Below are 21,219 nucleotides of genomic sequence, written 5' to 3' on the forward strand. Positions count from 1 at the left end.
CATGCAGATGGAAGTTAACACATTTTTTCATATCTTTCATGTGCTCACATACCAATATATTGTTGGTATTTCCATTTTCAAATAAACGTGTCTCTAATTATTTTTCCTGAAAAAATTCTTGCTCCTCTCCAAGCCGTCACTGGAGAGTCTCAGTGTCTGTTAGATGCATCAGCTGCGGGAGAGGAGAGAAGTGGAGAGGAGGGGTTTGACGAATAGTTTGACAGAGTCTCCCAGGATCACATGTTTTTGTCATTATTGCCTCTCATCCTGTGCAGCACTGGAAATCATCCATTTTGTACTTCTTCTAACTTTTTTTTTTTCCTCTGACCGGCCTCTAGCCTGCCAACCAACCCTTTATAATCCTATCCTATTACATTTTGGGCACTTTGCTCTTTTCTGTTGTTTCCTTTTGGAGCTCAAAGCCCATTTTACCAATTCCTCGAATTGAACTGATCCTTGTCTGTTTAAATAACAATAAAAACAGTATATTCTCTCTCGACACAGAGGATCATAGTCTGTCTCCTGAAATAATAATACAGTTATATCCCAAGCACATACTAGTATTTCATTCCTCTTATGATGTTGAATGGTTACTGCGGCTCGTAACTCTCCAAAACTTCTTTCTTTCTGTCCAACCCACTATCTGTGCTGCCAGGTGATGTCTTCCCTGAGGATTTTTCCATCTTGGCCACAGTGAAGCCTAAGAAGGGCAGCCAGTCCTTCCTATTGTCTGTGTACAATGAACAGGGCATCCAGCAGCTTGGACTAGAAGTGGGTCGTTCCCCTGTGTTCCTGTACGAGGACCACACAGGCAAACCCAGTCCAGAGGACTACCCCCTTTTCAGAGGCGTCAACCTAGCTGATGGAAAGTAGGTGCACTCACCATTGTACAGTATGCTTGAATAAACGAGTCTGAGGCTCTGCTTTATGTTTATGCATCCTTCCGTCTAATTAGACTCCAGGTGGATGTGCCAGTCTTAAATGGTTGTTTATTTTTCTTTTTGGTGGTTAGCAGCACCTGAACGAGGTGTCACAGGTTTTCTTGCAATGTGCTTCTTTTTCAGCATTGATCTGCCATATTGCACTTTTCATTTCCTGTAGTGTAACTTCTGCCTGTGGTCAGTGTAGATTTATATTCATAACAAAAGCTCAAATATAAGAGTCACTTAAGAAAACAAGAGTGGTATAAATTTGAATTTGACCAGACAAACACAAAGGAGGGCATTAGCCTGTTAGTGCTTTGTAATTGGGCTGCATGTAACCCAGTAAGTGTGTGAATTAACTTACCTCCTGTTCCAGGTGGCATCGAGTGGCCATCAGTGTGCACAAGCAGACCATCACCCTCATTCTGGACTGTAAAAAGAAGACCACCCAGAAGCTGCTCAGAAGTCCCCACCCCATCATTGATACCAAAGGAATTATAGTGTTTGGAACAAGAATACTTGATGAAGAAGTCTTTGAGGTAGGCCTAATACTGTAATTCACTATCTGCACTTTTAAAATTGCATAATTGTTTGATTTAGCAGTTGATCAGATTATTCTGGACTGTGTGTGATGGCTTTTACTGGATGCCAGATCCACTTTATTATGCACTTTTGTAACTTGTAAAACTGACTTTACCAAAGAGGATCGAGCAAATTTCAAAGTTGGAAAACTGATGGATTTTTTAAATGTTCTGTTAACTGCTTTGTCAACAAGTATATCCACGTACCAGTCTTCTCTGTGTACAGTACACCAACTTCAACCAGCTTGACTTTAATGTTTTAGCAGATGAAATAAAAGCAAAGAAGAATCCTCATTTTAATGTCAGAACAGACACACGTGCCTGCGGTATGAGTGTTGGTCATCTCCAGTACCTGTTCTGCTTTACATGGTCTGTGAATTGAAGAATTGTGGTGGCGGCCACATCCTTTTTTGATGTGCAGATTTGGCTTGTGGAGGCCCCAACATCCAATCCGACCTCTGCTACCCACTCAAATTCGCGCCCACAATCACAAATCAAACTTAATTTTAGGTGCCATGAATTCCACATTGTCCACAAATGAGCTTCATATCCCATAATTCTGTTCTGTTTCCAAACATGCTGTATGTGTTCGCTGCTCAACGCCGCATGTGTTGTGACTGTTTGAAAGCTCTGGCTGCATTGTGGCAGCTAACGGTTAAAGCTAAAAGTCTGTTGTACTTTGTCAAAACTGTTGCATTTCTGCTTTTGGCTTCATGTTGGGATCCTCTTGTTTTAACAGGCTTCAAATTTTTCTCAACCAAAGTTTTTAAACAAGTTAGTTAGTTTTATTATATTCTGTTTTGGAGAACAATAAACATCCTCTCCACAGCATCCTGGCAGGACAGAGGAGCAGCTGCAGTGAGAGGCTCATCTCTCTGCGCTGCAGGACTGAGAGGTTCAGGAGGTCCTTTGTTCCCACAGCCATAAGGCTTTTTAACACTAGCCCCTTTCACACTGAGGAAGAACCCGCGTTTAATTCGCGAATTTAGTGTGTCTGCTGTTCCTTTCACACTGACGATCCGGGCTGGGGTGTCAACTCGATTCGCCATTCGACCCGCGTCGGACCCTAGTCTTTTTGCCGAGCCGAATTTGATGTGAAAGCAATTGACGCGGGATGGACGTGGGCGTGGCGTGACGTGAGGAGTTTAATAAAGGTTTTAAAGGAGGGTTCGCGAGCTCCTCAGCCTCCGAGCAGAGGACGTTATTTACCGCCACATGTCGGGGACGGCAGTGGCGCGGGAACTGGGGGTGGATAGAACGTTTCAATAAGAGTAGCAAACATGTCGCAGAAGAGAATTTCGTCTTTTTTTCAAAGCCTCCCCAATCCCAAACTTTTGAAGATCAGTAATCCACAGCCCAACGCATCGGACGAAGAATACCAAGCACTGGAGCGTCAGGACAAGGTAGCTGCCGCTGATACTGATGTGATCCCTGTTAGCACTGCTGCGCGTGTTGTGTGCCACATTGTAATAGAGTAGGCCTAATAGGTCTATAATAATAATACTGTGTAATAGTAATGATAATAATGTGACAATGTATTTATTTTTATTCAATATCAGCTCTACTGAAAAGCAATGCAGTAACTCTGCCACAACAAAGGGGGAAATGGCAAGTCATTGGGTTATGCTATTTTCATGTATAGCACCGCCGAGTGCTTTGTGTTTAATTGCTATTTTCAGTGCCGTAGGTAGTGCTGGCAAGAGTGAGTTCATGAGTTGCTACCATTGATTCTGATTGCTACAGAAATGATTGTGTTGTGTGTACCAACTCTTTGGTGGATTCTGAAGGAGTGAGTCAGATGGGATTTGCCATGCCCTAAAATTGATTAGAATGCAGGAAATTGCATCTAAAAAAAATAATAATTTGTGGGGGAGGGCCCCCAGACCCCACCTTCAAAAGTTCGCCACCCGCCAACAGCACCCCCTGCCGAAAATGTGTTCCCGTGCCTCTGGGGGACGGTGAAAGATGGACCTCTGCTGGAAGGGCTGGCGAGAAAGATGACAGAGCGCGGTTTCCCACGCAGCAAGGCGCAGGTGACCAACAAACTGAAAGCCATGAGAAAGAAGTTCCACGCATGGGTTGTGCTTACATCATTGTACACGCCCAGTACTTTATGTGTTTCGTGTGACGCTCTGCCACTAGGCAACGCCCCCGGAACTCGGCTTCAGATGACACGGATCACCTAATACGCCAAGCTTTCACATTGCTTGACGCGGGATGAAGTGGCAATTTGGACCCGCGATGGTAGCGGATCTCAGTGTGAAAACAGCTAGTGACTGCTGAGTTCTTCTCAAATTGATTGATTGATTTTTATTTATTTATTTAGTCATTTATTATTATTATTATTAGTAGTAGTAGTAGTAGAAGTATTTTATTAGAATTTGTATTATTATTGTTGTTGCTAATATACAATCATTGTAAATATTTATAATTTTCTTTTAGCTACTTGACTAATTTGAATTTGCCCCATTGGGAGACAAATAAAGTATTTTTCTATCCTATTCTATTCTAGTTCTTTTTAATTATTAGAATGTGAGCCCTTGATGCTTATAAAGTCTTTGTGACAGGGGATGTTAGGTTTATTTTACTCTATTTTACAGGAAGCCATTTTTATGTTTACATTATGGGAAAATACCTGTTATTGCTAAAATACAATTTGCTTTACCTAGTGCTACAAGTATGACTTCATCTGGATAGTTATCTAGTGAGCTTTTGTGTGATTATTTGTGGCTCGTAAACGCGACCCTTGTGAGGGACGCATATACCAAACGCACAAGGCACAAGGGATAGTGTTGTCTTTGTCCCTTTAGAGTTGTGCTTGTTTAAAGGGGGATTAGTCTGTGAGGCTGAGGCCCTCAATAATAATTAGTAACAGAGACTGACTGATGTGACTGATGCTGAGCCAGCTGACCTTTAACCTCACTGGTGCTGAGCGAGAACAGATAAAAAGAAAGAAATATGACATCACCTCCCTCTGCAATCCCTAAAGTTAGCCTGCAGAGCTACAGGAGGGATAGATATACGATGGGGTGTAAAAGCTAAAGGGAGAATGCCTTGCCTTTATTCAGAGCCGCGAACCAATCATAGCCTTGCAACCAAGATCAGATTGATATGTTTCAAGAAATAAACATATCTGTAATTTGTGCACTTCTTTTCTCTAATGAGTGTTATGGGAAACAGGAAGTACAAGACTGTTCATGAGCTGTGTTCACTTTTCTAGTGAAACTGTGGACTATTTAATGAGGCATAAATACAGATGTTTTTGTAGCTTCAGTGTGTTTGGGTCTGCATTGTGTGTTGTAGTTATTTCCCCTGATGGTTGTTTGTTAATTCCCCCAATTGCCAACAAGATGACTGCATTTATCCAGTTGTAATTCTGCTCCAATTCTATTCTTTGCCAACGATGACATACAGTACTTAACATCAGGTGATGAAGAAACTGTTTAAGTCTTAGCCAGCTATCAGAGTCCCAGTTACAGCCCAGTGGTTACCGTGGGAGAGGGGAGATAGTTTGTGAGAGACGTTTAAAGCCCTCCTGCTGTGTGTCTGCCAGTTGGGAGACAGGACAGGCTCCAGTGCGTGTAGAAAATGGAAAATATGCCACATAGTTTCCAAATTATGCTCAGGCTGCGCTGCTTTCTGCCCCTTACTCCCTTTTGCTCTTTGTAGTTTAGTCTGATCCTGTGTTGACTTTTGCCAGAGTCAGCTACCACCAAGAGGTGGTCAGCATGAAAACACACACACACATTTCACTGGCCGGCCAATTAAACTTCAGTTGACTGAAAGGTCTGTGATTTTTACCCAATCTCTTCATGAATTTTTTTTTTCCACAGTTGATTTTTATGTATTATCTTTTAAAACTTCCCCTTCAATCAATAGGAAAATATTCCAACTGATAATCAGTGTTCTTAAGGTAAAACATTGATTTTTATTACACTTAAAGACAGAGGTGAGAAAATCTGGTTGTACTCTTTTTTTTACTGGAGCCTGTGCCTTTTTCTAATGTACAGCAGTCAGAGGATAAGTGGTACTTATATGCTGAGGTGGTTTGTGGTTTGGTCTCTAACAAGGTTATTGTGGTAGCAACAAGAATGTCTACCGCTTATAAGTACCATAATGTTTTTTTTTTCTTAGTTGCTTACATAAGAGTGCTCTGCTCGTGATTGTGCCAGTGGGAGATGATTCAAGTGGTGTTAATGTGTTTATGTCAGACGATAGCTATTTACCAGGTAATCAATGCTTATCTGTTGCAAATTAAGTAGTAAGCCAGAATAAAAATCATCTCCCTCTGCCTTCAGCAAACTCCAGTTTGTTTTTTCTTCATGACTGCAAGCTTGATGCTGATTCCTAAGTATACTTTTTGTCTCTGTTGTTCAGAAACTAAAGCTTATTTGACAGGGTCTTCTTGATTTCCCTGCTCACTGTTGTTTCCATGTAAATTTGCCAACAAAAACAGAGATAATTTAATGCCTTGTCCTTCGGTCCTCAGTAGCATTCAGTGAAATAAAAGTCTGTGGTTGGTCTGAAGGAACACGGGCGGGACACATGGACCACTTGGCTTCACCCAGAGGTAATCCGCAGGGGATGGCAAGGGAATTGAGGTTGCTGAGGTGGAGCGGTGCAAACACAGTAGTTCTTGTCTAGCCTCCGTTATCTCAGCCAGAGCAGAACAAACGCATCCTCATCCTGTAGGAGCGTGGGCGAAGATATATAGTAGTTTTTTTTTTTGTTTTTGTTTTAGGCTTTTTTTTCGATATCTATCGATAGGGGTTGGAGGACTGGGTAAGCTGTAGCAGCAGGTCTGGTTAGAGGGGCCAAACATTTTGGGTCATTCTCTGGAAAGAATGAGGAGCTCTCTCCCCTCTGATGTCAGTCTTGGAACAACAGCCGTACCACATGACATCATCCAGAGGTTTCCTTGGTATCCGCTGATAGACTGTCCAAGGCTGTTGTGAAACGTGTGCTGGGGGGAGGCGGGTGTAGATGTGTTTGAATGATACATTTGGAAGGATAGGTAACATCCTTGTGATGGGGATGAAAAGATGAGGTTAAGACAATAACAGTTTAAAATAAGTGGGGGAGTTAGAAGCAGTGTGATAAGAGAAGAGGAGCAATGCAGAGTTGGGAAGCTTTTAATAGGACTGGGATGAAGTAAGTTGTGGGGCTCCCATGGTGCAACCAGAGCCAGGAAAAAGTAGTAAAAATGTGCAACACATGAGCTTGATGCTCGTAATGAGCTTTTATATTGTAAAAGCCTGATGAGTTTTATACATCCTGTTCCCTCATCTTTACCCCAGGACTTTTCATCATATTTTTGCAATTCAGTCAGCCTCTTAGCAGTTGCCTCAGTCATATGAGGTAAAGATTTGATGGGATGTGTTTTATTTGAAATAGATTTTCCAAATTTACTACAAGGTTAAACGGAATTTTGTTTAGTTTTCACGTGTGGTTTGGCTAAGTTGGCTGGGTCTTGACCTGGCTTGTGTTTTAGTTTTGCTTTTTGCCTCCTAACAGTTCCATTCAGTAGCTTTCGAATTTGTGTCTCCACTTTTTAGAAATGTGTCTGGCCCTCAGGTTTTTGTGATAAAAAGCCTGCTGGGGGTCAAAAAGCAGTAACAGTTAGCTCACTGTTTAATGCATGGATAATGGCTTCTCTCCTGGAGCCCCATTAGAGTAGAGCTGGAAATTCGATGCCCTGCTAGGGCCTTCATGGCAGCTCCAATGAAAAATGATGGGAGGGTATTAAGTCCTTGTTACCAAATGAAAAAAAAAACAAGTCTATCTATGTACTTTAGATCTGCTTTCAAGTGGACAGTGTAAAAGGTCTTTTTAGAACAAATGCATAGTTTAGAATGTACTGAAGTTAAACAAAGCAATAAAGACCAGCAATAAACAGCAACATTTGTTTATTGTGGGCTTCATTTTGTGTAAAACTAAACAACAAAGAGCAAGCAATGTGTTGTGAATCATAGCACAGCAATGTAAATAGAAAAAAGAATGAGAAAATGTATATCGTTAACTTGTCTCATCTGCTTGTAATGCTCCAATGTTCTTTATTCAGCAGCTCTGTTTTTTAGACTTGCCAGTATCATACAGACTTTTGTTCCTTTTACCCTCTTGAAATGCTGTGTAAAAGTTTACTAGCTGGTGCATCTTTAAATATCACTTCATGTCGTCTGAGTGTTTGTTGTGTAGACGTGGGTCGCAGCAGTCACACTGTAGGAATTTGATCCTAAATTTAGCTTCAGGTTGTCTTCAGACCACCAAATGACCCCTTTGTTGAACATGCGTCACAGTAATCAATGGACCATCATTTGAATAAATGACTACATAATACCACACATTGACATACAACAGAATTAATAAGAGAAATGATCGACTTCAGTGATTAAATACTCTAATTCCTGAAACCTAATGTGACATAGATCCTACCCTATCTGTTTGTTGAAACATTTTCTGTTCGATTCAGTGTAATGATCATTTTGGAGCTTGTCGTTTGTGGCACTGTTGAATTATGCACAGATATGTGTCTGATTTTTAGCCCAGTTTTACTGTCTGGTGGATATAATGCATTTATCCATCTGTCAGTTTTGCGCCACGAAATGCAGCAGCATCACAAAGTCAGCCTCTGAAATAATTACAAAGTTGAATCAATTCAACTTAAAAACAATTTCAACATCAGCTGAGAAGACCTAATAAAACAGAGTGTGAAATTTAACTGTCAATTTGTAGTATCTCCTTTGCTAAAATCAAATCTGTGACATAGATTTGAAAGGCAGTCCAACTCCATGTATGAACTGCAGTCTGTCCCAGGATGCAGACAGTTATCCAGATGTTTTTTCATAGAGTTTTGAAGCTAATGATGGATCATAACCAGACCTTTATAACATCTATTCAGTAAAGTGGGTAGTGGTTTTGTTATAATTACATACCTGTGTGTAAATAAGTGTTATAATGGATATACTCTCTCTGATTTGTCTTGTCCAGAGTACATGTCATGCTTCACCAACTGAGCACACTACTTTTATACGATTATGTTAGACTTCAGTAGCTGCAGGGAAGATGGCGTTTCAACCATGGATAATGAGGAGAATTTCCATAAATCATGTCAGATGTTTGTCTTTCACCCCATTTTTTCTCTGTTATTCCTTCACTGTGTCAGCAAAGCCTGAAGTGTGCCTTCAGCACTTCTTATGTAGATTTCAGCAAATGTCCAAGCCAAACACTGAGACCAACGTCTCTGAGGTGAGGAGAGCTGCTTTGGTTTCCACTTTCCCAAAAGAACGGGAAATGGAAGTATGGCTGCCCACAGTCCTCAGAGATGTGGGATTAAAATCTTACACAGTAGGGAGTGTTATGGGGGCTGGGACACTGAGGGTTAAAAAAAAAAGTAGAGAAGCACTGAGATTAATCCAGAAATGAGACAGTGGCAATGAAATGAGGGAATGGTTAAGGTGGTGTGAGTTGGATAAGAAGGGTGGCAGACAGGCCTGTTTCTCTTGGCTGCAGCTCTGAGCCTTAAGATTTTATGAGTCTGGAGGGGAAAGTCTATGTGGGAGAAAATGTAGCTGATGTCTGGTGAAGGTTGGAATCTATGCGACCATGTAGCTCTGCACATGCAGTCTCACACAGGTATGTGGACAACATACATCTAGTTTGTTTGTGTGTCCGTGCCGATTTATGGCCTCTGCAGTGTGTCGTTTGGTGTTTTTGGTCAGGTTGGAGAATGCCCAGGTGCTGGGACAGGTGCCAGTGTGGGCTGGCAGTGGGACCAAGGCCTGGCTCAGAGCTCAGTGGTGTCTGTGTAAATATGCAGTGAAAGTAGCTTGCATAAAAAATAACGTAAGAGCTCAGACCCCCCAATTGCCCCTTCTGCTTTTCTGACATCTAAGCAGAAAATAGTACGAAAACTAGATTTATCTTCCCTTCTTTTAGCTGCTGTGTCAATCTAGTGTGGCATGTAGGAGATCCACAGAGACATTATCAGATGTCCTTGGGGATATGGAGAAATAATCAAGTTAGGCATGGGCTATTTATTTAATTGTAGGTCACTCTAAGCTCAAGAAAGTGGAAATGTTATCGAACTCTGAAACAGCCTTTTTGGTAGGCTTTTTGAAAGAAAGAGAACTGAAAATGCATGTGTGTATTGTTCATTTTAAAATTTTAAACTCTTATTTAGCCTTTTACCTAATTTTCTCCTGTTCATTGAGTTTTTAAAACCAATGTTGTCTTTCATCACATGCATCATATTCAGAAGAAGGGACACAATGAACTCGGTCCACCCTGCATCATTGTGGGTCAAATTCAGATGAGGACAGATATTTGGCTTGGTGCTCATCAGAGCACTCTCCTGCCCCCATCTGGACACAATCAGAAAATCCAGCAGGGATTGACGTGTCAGGGCAAAACAGGGTGAGGTTGAGGAATAAAAACCTAACAGATGATATCATTTTTTTATTGGTTAAAATACAGAAACTGTTGGATAAGAAGAACATTTTTAGGTTTGTTCTGCTTGCATGATCTAAATATTAGATGAAGACTTCTATTCACCAGAAGATACTTGTGCATGATCTTTGTGTATGTGAGTGTCTTTAACAGTTTCTTTTACATGAAGTATGTCAGGTGAGGTCAGATGGTACTCTCAGCCACAGGCAAAGGCTTTTCCCAGAGCCTATTACAAGGAGAGCATTGGCCGGGAGAAGAGTCATATTTCAGTGGAGGTCAAGGAGATGCTCACAACAACAGCCCTGTTATTGTCTAAAAATTCAGCCGAAGCACCACTCTGATGTGTCTAATGTTGCTCCAGAGTAAAAAAAAAATGACCATCTTCTCGAGCAGTATGGCCAATTGTATGTATTTTGCAGGTCTGACAGAGTTTTGGGTGTGATGCTATAATTCCAGGGTGTTTTTTTCTTTCTTGATCCCTTTGTTTGCTCTGCTTTGGTGCAGGTTTGTTTCTACCTCTTTGTCTGCATTTGCATGTAATGCTGTAACGTAATCACCGCTTATATGGCATACTTACCTATACTTATAGTCTGCCTCTGGGTCACACATCGACTCCAAATTATGGATCTTTTAAGCTTTATTTTTTCATTGGATTTTTTTTTTTTTGTTGTTTTAGCATTAAGCTTAAATGATTAGCCTCAATACATCCTGAATTCCCAAATCTGCAAAATGCCAAAGTTGCTGTGGCAATAAAGCATCAGTTTACATCAATGGAGAAAAACGTCCTGCTTTAATGGGTTGCTGAACCATTCAGCACCAAAATACAAAATAAGAAATTTGGCTTTAGCATGCTGCTGGAGTCCAATGTAAGAATATTTACTTCTTTCCTGTATCTGCAAAATAGCAGCTTCTATAACATTTGGTAAAGTCGGTTGAGTGATGTGTGTTGGAAAGATCAGAGAAGGAAATCAGAATCAGCTTTGATGTCTCGTCATGGTAGATGAAGACTTTAATAATAGTGAAGCAGTGAAGCTTTCAAGTCATGCAGATAAGATGGCTACCCATCATTTTCCTTTAATGATCAAAGTCAGAACATAAAAAGAAGCCTGCATGTCAAATTATTGATATACAGTTATTGCCATGCATGATTTTATTGTGTGGTAAAACATTAAAGGAGAACTCCACAGATTGTACATGTTAAAGCCAAATTATTTGTCAGAGAAGACTAAATGGACTTCCACGGGCCACATTCCTTTGGTTATAGAGTCTGTACCATTAGATGAAGCCACCATCTTCTTTAGTTTTAGTAAGACTTCTTTTCTTTCAACAGCAGGTATGCACAAGCCTCTTTCCTTTCTCAATGTTGGTGTCACACATCATTAACCACATTCTCCCATGATGCTCTTGGGGTGTTCTCATTAAATCGTAGGTATATGATTAATTATCTCATCTTGCCGAATTTAGGATCTCACCACTTGCCCGGATAATATACTTTGACATTCCTCTGGCTGCTCTGGGAGATGATGAAAAAGAAAGCAGAGAAAAAACGAAGAAATAGAAAACCACAAGATGGGAATTTGAATAGAAAACCATTTGCAATGCATTAGACTGCAGGGCTGTTTTGTTGTACACGGGGCTTATTTCTTATTGACTGTGACCTCATTTCCAACACTGAGCACCAGTCATCTCTTTTCAGTGCAGCTGTGACATACGGTTTTACTAAAATAAAAGAGACAGCGTGTTAAACTGATACCAAATCTAGCTGCACAGCTAAGAGACACATATTTGCAAGATTCCTTGCAGCCCGAAATTCATATATGAAAGCACTGTTTAATGCCTACTCATGTCCCTCTGTTTTAAAGGAAAGGGTTTTTTTCCTGCATCCATTAAAAAAAAAAAAAAAAAAAAAACACTGACAACATAAGCACAAGGCAGGAAACATCTACTTGGGAGGGCTTTCCAAAGACTATTAAAGGATCTGAGACAGGGACTTTAGTGTGGTATGTTCAAATGTAGTAGAGGAATTGGAGCTCCTCAGTGAATTTTCACGGATTAGACCGCAAATGCAAGTCATTTCTGTTTCTCAGGAAAAAAGCTATCCATGGAGAATTTCAGTTGGAAGGACATGTTGAGGGATTTCAAACTTTTGGCAATTGGACATAATTAAAAACACTTTATCCTGTTGTCGCTCTGTTCCCATAGTTTCATCTCTCCGTGATTCTCCTGCCCTCTGAAAATATGTTTGCTTCAGCTATGTTTACTGTGCTTGATTAATGTAGAATGACATCACCGGGTTTGGAAGTGTGATCAGGACGTGTTTGGATAGATACAGTAGAGCGTTTTAGTGCCATACACATTCTTCTGAGGAACATGTGGCTAACACACCCAGCTCCCTATGTTGCCTGGGGATCCTTCTGAGCCTTTGCTTTTTCTTCCTTGTTCTCTCCTGTTCATTTTCTATCGATGTTGTCTGCTCTGTCTCTGTCTTACAAGTTTTCCTTTTCTTAAATCTCTTGTCTTCCTCTACTCTTCCACCTCCCTCTCTTCGACTCAGTGTATACAACTCTTTAAATCAGAGGGTGCAGGTCGGCCCCTGTACTCCATGTTGTAAAAGCTGATCCGCTCGTCTTTCCTCTTTACTGCAAAATCATGTACGTCCCTCGCTGATCAGGGAGGAGCTTAGATGTTCTGTTTAACATCAGTCAGCCTTTTAAAGACACACTCCTATTGTGTGTGTGTGTGTGTGTGTGTGTGTGTGTGTGTGTGTGTGTGTGTGTGTGTGAGGTCAGTTGTTCTATATTCTCCTTCAACTCCGCAGTGCTTATTGTAAGCTTTCTGGTTCTCAACTATGATGCAAAATGGCACTCTTGGACCTGGAACAAAGCATCTCATCATTTACTCACCCTCTACTTGACCTAGTTTCAGGATCACTTGTTTGGATGTTGATGATTTCGTTTTCCCCCAGAATGTCAGACATTCACCTCTGTCCCTGGCTCTTGTTTGTTTGTGCACATGCCTGACACTGAGCTGTTTCCAATGAATATCCTGTTTCTTGTGATCTGCAGGGAGACATCCAGCAGCTAATGATTGTAGCAGACCATCGTGCTGCCTATGACTACTGTGGGCATTATAGCCCCGATTGTGAAGTGCCTGTGCCAGACCAGCCGCAGAACCAGGATCCAAATACAGATGTGAGTAAAATGACCTTTCTCCTCTTCAGCTCTTCTTTATTTATAATTCAAAGAGTTAAAGTGCAGCTCTGTAAACACATGGCTGTCCCAGAGGTAGTTTTGCTGTGTTTTTGCATATCAAAAATTGCTGAACATTGTTGAACCCAGAAACCATTTAGTGCTCTTCTGGCTGACCCTACTCAAGTTAATTTCTTTAACTCCGTAATTGTCTCCGATGTTCAAATGAAATCTCGATTGGCTCCTGTGCTGAAAAGACCCTTCTGGCACATGCAAGAGAACTACAAGCTGCCGGAGGAAAATGGGAAGAACAAGGTTATCAGGCTGTGCAGTTAGTCAATAAAGCTCAGGAACGATGTGGTGCCTGCCTTAGTCTGCTTTCCTGCACTGCGTGCTGAATGGCATGACAGTGTGCACATGCTAATAAAAGGTTTGTCAAAGAATTCTTACAAGATAACTGGGAGCTCTTCCTCTTGACCCATCGCTTCGCCAGGGGCCTGCAAGGTTCACAAAGTTTTATCTGTTTTTAGATGGCAGACTCATTAAGAAAAATGGACAAGTAATTAGTCATTCAGTCATGGCAAGTTACAACAGGGAGATGCTGCATTATTGAGATTATTGCGAGCAAAATGCATTCCTCTGTGCTTCTGATCGATAGCCAGCCTGTCACACATACATCAGCCAGCAAGAGGCAACAGAGCAGTAGATCATATTTAAAAAACATGCTGTCAATCATTGATTATTATTCTCTTTCTCTCCATCATGCTCCCACTCAATGTCAGAGTAATGTTTTTCTCTTTTAGCTTGCCGAGGAGGAGAGCTACTATTATGAATACCCTTATTATGATGATGATGATGGCAAGCCTTTTGAAACTACGGATACAGGCACAATCACAAAAGAAGTCAAGGTAAGCTGCCAGTAAATGCGCTCCAAATTCCATCCCAAAAATGATGATTTTTTAAAAGGCACCAAAGTTCCCAATAACAATATTCTTTGTGCATAACAGGTGACAGATGGAAACAAGGTGTCGACCAAAGTAGATGAAGTTTTGAGGGGCACTGGCTCCACCATCATCTCCTCCAGTTCATCATCGGGCACATCCTCTAGCTCATCCAGCAGCTCTTCATCGAGCTCTTCAGGTACTGCCACCGGAGGGGACGACACCTATGGAGAGGAGACCGGTCCATACGACGATTTCTATGGCAACTACGAAACATACTACGACGAGTCCACGGCTGCACCTGATAGTGACAGCTCTCGGCGTATCACCATCAGTGGCATTGGCACCGGAGGTGAGCTGGACTTTGGAACAGGAACAAAAATTGATATGGGAACCGGGACTGGATTTAAGAGAAAGGTGATCACCAGTGGAGGAACTTCAGTAACAATCACCAGCAATAAAACAGCAGTAAGTTGACATTTCATCTAAATTAATTATTATTATTATTATTATTATTTTTATTGCATTAAGTTCTGTTGAATTGCCACTTTTGTTGTTGTGTGTGTTCTGTCTGTATGTAATAATATATTCCTCATGTATCATGTAATATGATATCTCGATGGCTATATCTGTGTTTCCAAAGGTGGAAAGTTCTTACAACGACTACGGCAATGGATATGATTATAACTACGACAACGTTGGTGGTGGAGGAGGCAGCAGCAGCAGCAGCTCTACAGTTCAAGTTGGTAGTGGAGGAGGCAGCAGCAGCTCTACAGTTCAATTTGGTGGTGGAGGAGGCAGCAGCAGCAGCTCTACATTTCAAGTTGGTGGTGGAGGAGGCAGCAGCAGCAGCAGCAGCAGCAGCAGCAGCTCTACCATTACCATTGGTGACGGGTCAACTGGAGGAGGTTCTGTATCTGTCAGCGGTGGCTCTGTTTCCGTAGGAGGTGGTTCTGAATCTGTGGGAGGATCCTCCACCTCTGGAGGTGGATCGGCCTCTGCTGGCGCCGGTGGGTCCACTGCCACTGGGACCGGCCTGGGTGTGGGAGGAGAAGGTGACTACCTGGATCTTGATAAGTTCAAGGAGGAGGACATCACAGACTACGGTGATTTAGATATCTACGGTGAATATGAAGACTACACCAACAAGGAGGGCAAAGTGCTGCCTGCAGAGACTGATGAGTATTATGGACAGGTGAAAAATAATTATAAAATACACTGCCAAAGAAAATATCTTGAAGATGGAGTGGGTAGCATGATAAGGGTGAGGAAGAGGAGTGGGGGCTGAAATTGTTTGTGTGTTTGGTGTGTAGGTCGACGGAGCTCGTGGTGAAAAAGGACAGAAGGGAGAGCCTGCTGTTATTGAGCCTGTGAGTATCACTATTTGAACAACATACTTGAGCAGCAGATGAAGGCTGCACGTGTGCACATTATGAAGATGTGAGCACATATGTGTGATCCACATGTAAACACGTAATGCATTCTTCACTTCTGAATAAGAATGAACAAGCCAAATTTTATCATACAGGCCATATAGCCCTTCATCACAGTATCCTTGTGCAAGGCCTTGCTCCCAGCTGTTCATCAGGACTACAGCATAAACATTTGGAGAAGGGCTGTATGTGTGTGAATTGTCAATCACCTCCAAACGAGGGGTGGGTAATGTATAAACTCAAGTGGGGGTTGGGTAGAGGGAGGGACAAAGAAGGATGGAAAAAGGAAGACTTTTCCTGCTTTTCTGACGAAAAAAAGAGGCTTCAACTAATAACAAACAGCTGGAATACTGCCAACCTTGATCCTTATCGAGACACTCTTTTGTCGATAATATCATAAAATGAGGATGACTTCTTTTGTATGTTTGGAAAGGTAAACGAGGCACAGACTCAATTCATATCCCGAATGCAACTGCAGCTGTTTCACTTCAAACAAATGCCCCAGAGCTCCATTAAGTATACATACTTGTGGAATAAAGTGTCTGTTTATATGTGGAACCAGACTCTTTGAGTATGCACATGTTGGAATACCCATCGCCACCAAGTGCGTTTTTGTCTCTTGTGAATATGGCCAAGAGCTGTGACAATTTGATAATATGTAGTCAAAGACAAATATGAACGTACAAACGTATTTAATGTAGGTCTGTTTGTTTTGTAGAGAGGTAACCTTTTCTGCAGCACACGCACTGCGGCCAAAACCCAGACAGAAAAGGATTTCACGATAGATACTTGAAGAAGGAGCTTAATCGACAGTGTGAATCTGATGATCGCTTTCCTTAGTTTATCCATGTAGGGGAGCACCTCAGGATGTCTTTGCCTTTGTTGCCATTCATTCACCCTCCTATTCTCCTTGGATTAATTGCTAGCATACCTAAAATGACAGACAGGAATGTATGCTGGGTAAGCAATGAAGGAACCCTGATAGGTAGGTGTGTTGGGACATGTTTTCATGTATATTTAACTCCTTTTAACCAAAGCTGTGCTCTAGTGCTAGGGCATTGTTGTGCACAAATGTGCTTTTAAATGAGGTCATGTGACAGTACCTGCAGTATCTGATGATTTCTGTGCTTGTGTGTTTCAGGGAATGTTAGTAGAGGGTCCATCTGGGCCTGAGGGGCCCACAGTAAGTATATCCGTCTTAGATTCTGTCACTCTGAAGCTTTAAAGCACCTTCTTCTAATTTTCACCTTTCCATGCCTTCTTTTGATAAAGATGATAAAAGTACATGTCACTCATTTATTTTACATTAGAGGGAAATGAAAGCTTTAATGCTTAGCTATAAAAACTGATGAAATTAAAGCAAAAGTGGTGGCGTTGAAGAGATTTGCACTTGTTCAGTGTTGAAGACAGAGTTAGCTACTCACACCCTGCACATGAAGTCTTCCAGAGGCCAGCCCTCCACAGTAATGAGCTTTAGTATAAACAAAGAAGATCAGCATACAAAAGATTTACAGCTCAACAAGCCGTCTCATTTAGCGACATACATTCCTTTCTCCCATCTGACTGGGACTTTTTTGTTCACCGTGTGCTTATGGAAGTCACATAAGATTTTCTGTTTATCATAGGGTCTACCTGGACCCCCTGGTGCTTCTGGCCCACCAGGCAGCCCTGGAGATGCTGGAGAGAGGGTAAGCAAAAAACACTACTGACTTCTAATGCTCTAAAAAATACACAAAAGAAATTCTAATTCTATCTGTGTGTGTGCTAAAGCGTGTACTATGTTCCATTTAAGGGTCTTCCGGGTCGCTCTGGTCTTCCCGGTGCTGATGGTCTGCCAGGACCCCCTGGTACCGTCCTGATGCTGCCTGTAAGTAAATTTCAATTGTTAAAACAACAAATAAAAAGTAGCGAGATGGATGTGCTGTCCTTTTTCATGTTGGATGCTAAAGCTTTTTCTATGGTTTAAAGTCTTGGTCAGCTATGTTTGATGCATCTTTTTCAGTTTTTTTTTCAATGAAATGATATACTGGGGTAAAGAAAACCACTTGTGAAACTGTTTTTTAATGGACTTCTTGCAAATTTATGTGATATACATTTATACTTTAGCAGCCCCTTGTATGTGAGACCCCCCCTTTGGACTCCAACAATCTCAAATCTACAATTCACATTCCCGTCTATACCTCCGTATTTTTAACTTACCCAACATTCTTCAGTCAGAATTTAAGCTATCAGTTGTCTTTCCAGGAAGTCTGGGTTTTGACCGGAAGCAAAGCAATGCAGTCTTTTTTTTTTACCGAAGCCTCAGTTGCATCCAGTGATCTAACTGCCACAGTTACACGACCATCCTAATGACTTCCTGCTGTGTCTACCTTCTCTACTCTCTTTTACCATGTACTTGGAAGACGATCTTGGTTCTGATTAGTTATACAGATGTGAAGTTGCGGTTTTAATTGACCACAAAGATGTCTGACTGAGCCATGTGGCAAGCTCTGTCTGTACAGTGACTCAAGTTATTCTGGTGTATCCACTGGCAAAAAGGGCAGCTTGAAATGTGATCCGTCAGCTCCAAGTCTAATGAGAAACATGTACTGTTGTTTCACCCAGTGGAATCAACATGACATGGTTAAATGACAAACTTTAACACTGGCGATGAAGCCTCTACTCTACCACTTTTTTGTGCATCAACTTGTTTGCCTGCTTCTTGGCCGTGTTAGTTAGAAGACGGATTTTGCAGAACATTTGGTCACGGATTGAATGGGGTTTGCTTTTGTTGATCTGGAATATCAATAAATAAATCAATACTGCTGAAGGAATGTCAACAAGCGAAGCCAGAGACAATCTGGCCAAACAGGCAGCCAGGAAAAAGATGTAAGGACGACAGAAGAGGGGCTCAATACTCATCTAACTGAGCAGAAAATTTGACAATTAGACAGATGAAGAAGCTAGGGGACAGGCACAGTAAGTATTGAATTGTTGTGGTGTGGGGAAATTTAGTTTTTAGTGGGTGGGTAGCAGGGGATCTGACTCAGCTCTGGTGTTCTGAATCTACTGTTTATATTTCACTGTTTTGTTGCCGTGCATTTGTAGCTCCCAGCCGACAGTGAAGCGCCTGAGATCTCTGCCATGTACTATAATCCATCCCAAAATGTCTGGCCCAAATAAACAGAAGTTGCATCATAATACATTTTCATCCGTGGTGTAATTCTGGCTTTTGACCACCAGATGGAAGTAGAATTTGAACCTTGTAGCCTGCCAACAGCCACTGATGGTACTGGTTTGACAGCTGAAGACTCAGCATCTGTTGGATTCTTCAAAATGGAAATTCTGTACTCAAGAGATACAGAAGATTGTTTTGTTAATCAAATTAGAATGCTTATTTGGCAGCAAGCTGACATTTTAGCCTCTTTACATGCTTTACATGCTTTACTGGGTTTTCATTTTTACGTTTTCTGTACTGGTTTAATCTTTTCTGTAATGACCTCTCTAAAACCTGTCAATTCCTCCATAGTTCAGATTCAGCTCTGGAGGTGACTCTGGACAGAAGGGACCAGCTGTATCTGCACAGGAGGCCCAGATGCAAGCTATCATGCAGCAGGCCAGGGTAACAATTCAAGACTAAATATACCATCAGAGTCAAGTTGTCCAACTTAAAACTTCTGTAGTTTTTATCCTTTTTTCAGCAAAAATATGGTATTGTTTGGTAATTGCATTTAAAAAAAAATTCACATGCCTTTTCATTGTAAGATTTTATGCAATGTTAGACCCAGTTATCATTATCACTGTTGTAGTTTTTCAGTGTCCACATGATTTATATGCCCACATATATGGAGTAAAATGGAGAGCACATGAGTAGACGCAAATGCACTGAAAGTACACAAAGATATATTTATTTTCTTACTTTTTTCAACATTTGTCCTCTCTTCCTTCAGCTGGCCATGCGCGGTCCCACAGGTCCAATGGGTTTGACTGGAAGATCTGGGCCTCTGGTATGTTTCAAACTCACTTCACAGCAAACTACTCAAGATCAATAGAAATTTGATGGTGCAGTGCAAACAACATATGCTGTAACAAATATATAGGCAGTTTGCTTATGTTTTTGAAGAACTTAGATCTGCTTTGTGTCTATCGATTCTCACTCACTGCTATTTTTTTCCCAGGGTCCTCCTGGTGTACCAGGTCTGAAGGGAGAGTCTGGAGAGGGGGGACCTCAGGTACAAGATCTTTTTTCTATTGATCAAAACATAGCACCCCAGCTGAAAACGTTAACATTTTAGCTGAAATGCAAATTTCCCTGTTTTAGTATAATATTTCAGAGATTGCAAATCCAGAAGAACAACAATGCCTCTGAGTTTAACATAATCGTTTTGTTTTAGGGACCACGTGGACCCATGGGATCTCCTGGACCTTCTGGAAAGCCTGGCAGAAGGGTAAGTTGCAGCTGACCACTTGACATTTCAGAATATTCGTTTGTTAATTACAAAGAGTTACAGAGACGTGTTGCACAACTGCTGTTATATTTTTGCAGGGTCGTTCTGGAGCTGACGGTGCCAGGGGAATGCCCGGACAGACCGGACCCAAGGTATCTTGGCTTCTGTAGTCCTACAGAAATTTACTTTGGGGGGGTCACATTTCTTTATACCAGTGTAGATGTAGGCTTTTGGAGGCTGTACAAGTTTTCACTTTTGTTTCTCTTCAGGGAGACAGAGGGTTTGATGGTCTGGCTGGACTTCCTGGTGAAAAAGGACACAGAGTAAGTTTCATTTGTGGGTTCATGACAAGGTGTATTTGTTTTGATTTGAGCAATGCTTAACTTAATAATGTTTGCTTTTGTAGGGTGAATCTGGTCCCCATGGACCTCCTGGTGGTCCTGGAGAGGATGGAGAGAGGGTAACACATGTTATTTCACACTTGACATCTCATTTTGCTCTATCAGCCTAAGAGACAAAGTTGGTTGTATTTCTTATACTGCTACAGAAATCCCATTTTACTCCTGAGCAGGGCTTCCTCTTCCCAAACCAACCCTCTGAATTTGACATTCCTATGTCCCTTTCTGCTTTCCATACTTGATAAGGTCTTGATCCCTGCACATTTTTATCAGTTTCTAATCAACGTCTCCGACCTCATTACGCAGAGCTTCTGCAATCTAATCTCATCTTCTCCAGTTTTTTCTTTCCGTCCTCCCGTTATCTCTCAATCTATACAACCCAAACATCCCCAGTTTCTCCTCCATTATCATTCACTGTCCGTTCTACAGTCTGACCTGCTCTGTCTTTTTCACAGGGAGATGATGGAGAGATCGGACCAAGGGGACTTCCTGGTGAACCAGTGAGTAATCGCACATATTATCATTCACTCTCACACTGAGATATTGTGTTATAGGAGAGAGGACGGAGCCTGCTGTCATCATGTAATTGTGTTAGTGAACAATCATATGGTCTGATGGTATCATATATCATCTGCAGATGGCTCACTTCTCACATCCTTATACAGTGAGATTCTTAGCCCTATACTGCTTAAGTGCATGTTGCTGAGGCTTTAGTTGTGCCTCTTTCTTATGTAGAGGTGAGAAAAGTCGTCAGCTTGCATCACGGTTGTTATAATAGCATCCCACGGAAAATTTTCTGTACAAATGGGGGGGAAAGGCAGGAAACGCGTAACCAGAAAGGACTTGACATCTACTGCTATGATTTATTGTGTCCACCAGGGTG

The 21,219-nt window shown here is 41.6% G+C and overlaps 1 protein-coding gene across 3 annotated transcripts in view; it reads left to right on the forward strand.

Moving 5' to 3' along the window:
• col5a1 (procollagen, type V, alpha 1) overlaps window positions 1-21,219 on the forward strand; it is a 76,496-nt gene that overhangs the window by 25,021 nt on the left and 30,256 nt on the right. For all 3 annotated transcript variants that reach the window (XM_075456116.1, XM_075456115.1, XM_075456117.1), the window contains exons 3-20: window positions 656-869; window positions 1,300-1,462; window positions 13,015-13,140; window positions 13,941-14,045; window positions 14,145-14,546; window positions 14,722-15,273; window positions 15,392-15,448; window positions 16,653-16,694; window positions 17,137-17,199; window positions 17,304-17,378; window positions 19,020-19,112; window positions 19,441-19,497; window positions 19,669-19,722; window positions 19,885-19,938; window positions 20,037-20,090; window positions 20,208-20,261; window positions 20,345-20,398; window positions 20,792-20,836. In XM_075456116.1, the coding sequence (XP_075312231.1) occupies window positions 656-869; window positions 1,300-1,462; window positions 13,015-13,140; window positions 13,941-14,045; window positions 14,145-14,546; window positions 14,722-15,273; window positions 15,392-15,448; window positions 16,653-16,694; window positions 17,137-17,199; window positions 17,304-17,378; window positions 19,020-19,112; window positions 19,441-19,497; window positions 19,669-19,722; window positions 19,885-19,938; window positions 20,037-20,090; window positions 20,208-20,261; window positions 20,345-20,398; window positions 20,792-20,836 (2,264 nt within the window). The remainder of the gene's footprint in view (window positions 1-655; window positions 870-1,299; window positions 1,463-13,014; window positions 13,141-13,940; window positions 14,046-14,144; window positions 14,547-14,721; window positions 15,274-15,391; window positions 15,449-16,652; window positions 16,695-17,136; window positions 17,200-17,303; window positions 17,379-19,019; window positions 19,113-19,440; window positions 19,498-19,668; window positions 19,723-19,884; window positions 19,939-20,036; window positions 20,091-20,207; window positions 20,262-20,344; window positions 20,399-20,791; window positions 20,837-21,219) is intronic.

This window comes from Odontesthes bonariensis, chromosome 22, assembly GCF_027942865.1.
Source record: "Odontesthes bonariensis isolate fOdoBon6 chromosome 22, fOdoBon6.hap1, whole genome shotgun sequence".
In the NCBI taxonomy this organism is placed as follows: Eukaryota; Metazoa; Chordata; class Actinopteri; order Atheriniformes; family Atherinopsidae; genus Odontesthes; species Odontesthes bonariensis.